This window comes from Pteropus medius, unplaced genomic scaffold (assembly GCF_902729225.1).
Source record: "Pteropus medius unplaced genomic scaffold, Ma_sr-lr_union100, whole genome shotgun sequence".
In the NCBI taxonomy this organism is placed as follows: Eukaryota; Metazoa; Chordata; class Mammalia; order Chiroptera; family Pteropodidae; genus Pteropus; species Pteropus medius.
Window position 1 is genome coordinate 37466369 of NW_024355205.1, and position 4507 is coordinate 37470875.

Below are 4507 nucleotides of genomic sequence, written 5' to 3' on the forward strand. Positions count from 1 at the left end.
CCGCCGTGCTGGACCCGCTCGCGCCTCGGCGCCCTTCACCTTGTCCTAGAGCCCCCGTTTAAACGCTTACCCCACGTCTTGTCTTAAGTGACTCGGGCCTGGGCCACCTCCGACGGCCTTGGGGACCCCTCACGTGTGACGTGCCAGGTGTCGCACACCCTTTCTCTCAGAGCTCCACGTGACCGGGCGTCTGCGCCGTGACCCCGTTGTCTACAATGTGACCCCGGCCTCTGCGCCGTGACCCCGGCGTCTACCGCACGTACCTTTCCCGCACTCGGCGCACAGGTACTCCCGGATGTTGTCGTGCACGCGCATGTGTTCCTTCAGCATGTCCTTCCTGGCAAAGGACTTCCCGCACTGCTCACACGCATGGCTCTTCACACCTGGCTCTTCACACCTGAACAACAAACGCATCGAAATCTCAACCATGTCGCACCTGTGGTTACGGCATAATGGCAGCAACGGGGAGGGAGGTGGCCTCCCTACAGCTGGAAGCTCAGTGACAAGTGAGCCACCCCTTCCCTCCACCTTGGGGGCACATTCCCTTGGGCTCTGTGGTGTGGACCCGGAGGGGGTGGCGGGCAGGGAGGGCCCTCGTTGGGAAGGGGAGCAGCAGCCGGCAGGAGGATGCGTAGAGGGGCGGGAGGGCGATGCGAGACAGGGCAGGACACCTGGGGACGAGGCCAGGGCCCAGCCTCCCAGCAAGAACACCCACCCGTGTGGATGAGTTTATGCCGCTCCAAGTTCCCAATGCTGTTGAAGATCCGCCCGCAGATCTCGCAGGGGTGAATGTACCTGGAACAGACATGAGCCTCAGGCCGCCCCGGGGCCTGTCCCACCCAGCACCTTAATCCGCAAAGGCGAGGCCAGGAAGGTGCAATGGGGATGACAAAGGACACGAATATTTTCAGGCTGTTAAGAGCTGAATCCTGTCCCATCCCCTCACCCCCAAATCCACCTGTTGAAGCTGTAACGACTGGTATCCTTATAAAAAGGGGGAATTTGGACACAGAGGGAACACCGTATGGAAACACAAGGAGACAGCCGTGTACGAGCCCAGGAGGCAGGCCCGGGGCGGAGTCTCCCTCCACCTCAGAGCACGCCAGCCCTGCAACACCTGGATCTCGGGGCGCTGGCCTCCAGCACTGAGAAAGCCCATCTCCGCTGCTGGAGCCGCCCAGTCTGCGCACTTCGCCATGGCCGCCGGGTCGGCTACTCCAGCCCTACACAGGGCCGTCCGCGCACTGGCCCAGGCTCAGAGCACTGACTGCACGCTGCAGCAGGCACGAGCTGGCACTTGGGGAACCCGATCACAGGTGGGAGGAAGGGCTTCTGGTGGCTCTGCAGGCCTGTGCTGTGGCCTGCTTGTGCCGAGTCCAGGAAGGAGGGTGTGGCTGACAGCATGGACGAGGCCGGGGCTCCCGGGGAGACCGACTGGCCGTTGGCGCACCCCTCCCAGCCCCGCCCCGTCCCACCGCCCGGGCCGCACTTCTGCACGTTGGGGTCGGGCAGGTCCTCGCGGTGGATGACCATGTGGGCGTGGTAGGTGGCCTTCAGCGCGAAGCGGCGGTTGCAGATGCTGCAGCCGTAACCCTTCTCCTTGTGCACGTCCGTGATGTGCCTCAGGTACTCCTTCCCGCGGCCGAAGGTGAGCTGCGGACCGGCACACGGCTCACACCCCGCTCCGCCACGCACCAGGGTGCCGAGACGCCGGGGGAGCCCCGCACCCCAGCAGACACAGAGGCGCTCTAGAGGGTGGGCCCCAGCTCCCCTGAAGGCCCTGGCCTCCCCTCCACCCGCCTGACCTCGCTGTCCCTTGCCCACGCCCACTGGCCCTGACAGGTGTGTGGCTAGTATGCACATCACAGGGGACCCGCACTCAGCAGTGGACTGCACGCTCCCGGGCACCGACCACTGCCCACAGCTCGGGTCCCCTCGGGAACAAAACCATCCCCCGGAGCTTGGCTCCTTCCTTGTCTGCGTGGGCAAGCTGAGGGGAAGGGCCACGGGCCTGAGGGGACGAGGAGGAGACGTGTCCCCACCGGGTCGGCCGCACAGCTGTGCAGGGGCCAGTCAGGAGACTGGCTCTGAGAGGGTGGACCGTGGTGAGACTTATGTGAACCAAGCCCTAGAAATACAGTGACGCGGGCAGCCTCTGGGACACCTGGGGCATGGGTGCCCGGCTCGGGCGAGTGGCCCCCCACACTGGGCAGCCCCGGGCCCCAACTCCCCGGCTCCCGGGCGTCCCACCTGACACCGTTTGCAGCTGTACTTGTGGGGCTCGGAGTCCGCGCTCTCGTCGGAATTGTCGTTTTCTTCCGAGGAGATCCCGATCTTGCCGATGAACTCCTCCCGCTGCTGGTCGTCCATCAGCGCAATGTCCTGGAACGGTCGGGGTGCCGGTCAGTGACACGCCCGGCGGAGCTCTAGCCCGCTCTTCACCCCGCAGTAAGGAGGTTCGCAGGCGGGGAGAAGGCAGCGCCTGGCGGGAAGTCCCACTGAGCATCCCTCGAGGGACGGGCCGCTCCCTTGGGTCACACCCCCGCTTGCATTCAGACAACACAGTGCTCAGGCTGACCCTGAGGGGTAAGGGCGGGGGACAGCAGAGCCCTGCCCCTGTCCCTGGTCCACGCCCAGTGCTGCCTGACTTGGGGACACCTAATGGCTCCGCAGGGTGGGGTCAGAGGACTCTAAGGCCCCTCTCCATGTGGCGTGGCTGGGATTGCACTGATGTTCCATTTACTTCTCTGAAAAAGTCTGCAAAAAACGCTTCAGCGGGCACTCTGCAGGCCAGAACACGGAGAGGCAGCTGCGGGGCTGGGGGAGCCTTTTCAGGGAGTCAACAGCCACGTGTGGGACGGAGGGGCTCGCCATGCAGGGTGGCCGGTCCCATCCGAGGGCTGGAGGGGGCCGCCGCCCACTCTCCTGCCCCCGCCGCACGGCCCCAGGTTTCGCCTTGAAGCACAACCTAAGACTCTGGGGAGGGGTGAGCGGTCCCTCTGGAAAGCTCGCTACGCAATCCCTGATCGCTCCGGCCGCGGCAGAGGCTCCACAGAGGGCTGCTGCCTGCTGCTACCGCACCCCCTCTCGGCCTTGTCCTTGCCTCGTTAGCAAAGGGAGGGCCTAAAAGCATGGCCTGAGGACAGGCACCGCTGGTGGCCACACACCCCCCCTCCGCTGGGTCCAACCTAATCCTCACGGGAGCCCCCTCTGTGGCAGGCACCGGGCTCCTGTTCTACAGAGACGTGAGGCTCAGAAGGGCAGCAGGACTAGTGCCCCCAGGTCCCAGCGGTCTCCGTCCCCGTCGGAGGCTCTCTGCCCCCTTGGGCTCGCCCTTCCACCCCAGCTCAACACCTGCACCGGGGAGCCTCCCACACCCCGCCCCGCCCCGCCTTCTCTGCACTGGCCCAGCGCAATCCCAACAGCGCCCGGGGCTGCGGGCCTCCCCAGGGTGTGCGCTCCCAGCTGCCCTGGGCCCCGGCACCACCCACGGTATCTTGTGTTCCCTGGACAGGCGCATCTCCCGCCCTTAATGGTGGCCTGAGTCCCCGCAACCCCCAGGTCCCCCCACCTCCTCCCTTTCCTCCAAGGCAGGGAGGGAAACACACACCACCCTCCCACCCCGTTGTCACTCCCGGAGGGACCCGGTGTGCTGACATCTTAATGGCACCCCTCCCGCTGGGCCGCAGCAAAGTCACAAGGACTCATGTGGGGAGAGGCAGCGTGGCCAAGGTGACCAGGGTCGGGACACTGCCGGCCTGTGGGAGCCACCCAAGGAGGGCAACGCCGGCCAGCACCTTGAAGTGGACGTGGATGTGGTCCCTGAGCACGTCCACGCGGAAGAACTTGCGGCCACAGATCTCGCAGGTGTACTTCTTGTCCCCGTGCGTCAGCAGGTGCTTGTTCATGTTGCTCCTGCAGGAGAACACCTGTGGGCAGAAGACCCGGACACGGAGACGCCTTCACGGACAGCGGGCTCCGCCTCGCACGCCACCACCACAGAAACGGATTTCCACTTTCGCTCGGAACGGTCAAAAGAATCTAGTCTAGTCTTGTGGCAACATGGCAGCAGCTGGCCAAGTCACCCTGGCCAGCCACCTGCGGCCATCGTTTCTCCACGTCCGAGCCAGGTGGCTGCTGAGGATTTACCGTGGCTCCTGGGGCCCAGTGCCAGGCGGCTCACGGGGACCGCACATGGCTGGTGCTTAAAATCCCCACCTCAAGGTGGCGCGGTGCCCCCCTGGGAGCCCTTCTGGGGACTCTGTCCACAGCACGTGCTCAGCATACCACGAGGGACACGAGTCTGGTCCTGGGGACACAGCTGACTTTCACACACTCCCCAGTCTCGGGAGGTGAGTCTAGGAGGCCACAAGACCCCAGAGTGCATTTGCAAAGAACACCGCCCGTCTCTGTGGCACCCAGACGGGCCTGGCACTGTGCAGACCCCGACCTGCACCGCCAGATAGGGCCTGGGGCTCCCCTTGACTGCCAGGGCGCTTCTGGACAG

General features: G+C 65.3%; 1 protein-coding gene across 8 annotated transcripts in view; it reads right to left on the reverse strand.

Moving 5' to 3' along the window:
• Window positions 1–4507, reverse strand: part of PRDM15 (PR/SET domain 15) — a 57421-nt gene that overhangs the window by 21239 nt on the left and 31675 nt on the right. For 7 of the 8 annotated variants that reach the window (XM_039857606.1, XM_039857604.1, XM_039857602.1 and 4 more), the window contains 4 exons: window positions 3798–3929; window positions 2251–2382; window positions 1490–1653; window positions 716–795 (listed from right to left, as the gene is read on the reverse strand). In XM_039857606.1, the coding sequence (XP_039713540.1) occupies window positions 716–795; window positions 1490–1653; window positions 2251–2382; window positions 3798–3929 (508 nt within the window). Of the gene's footprint in view, window positions 1–263; window positions 384–715; window positions 796–1489; window positions 1654–2250; window positions 2383–3797; window positions 3930–4507 lie in introns of all 8 variants that reach the window. The other variant, XM_039857601.1, reaches the window with a different exon arrangement.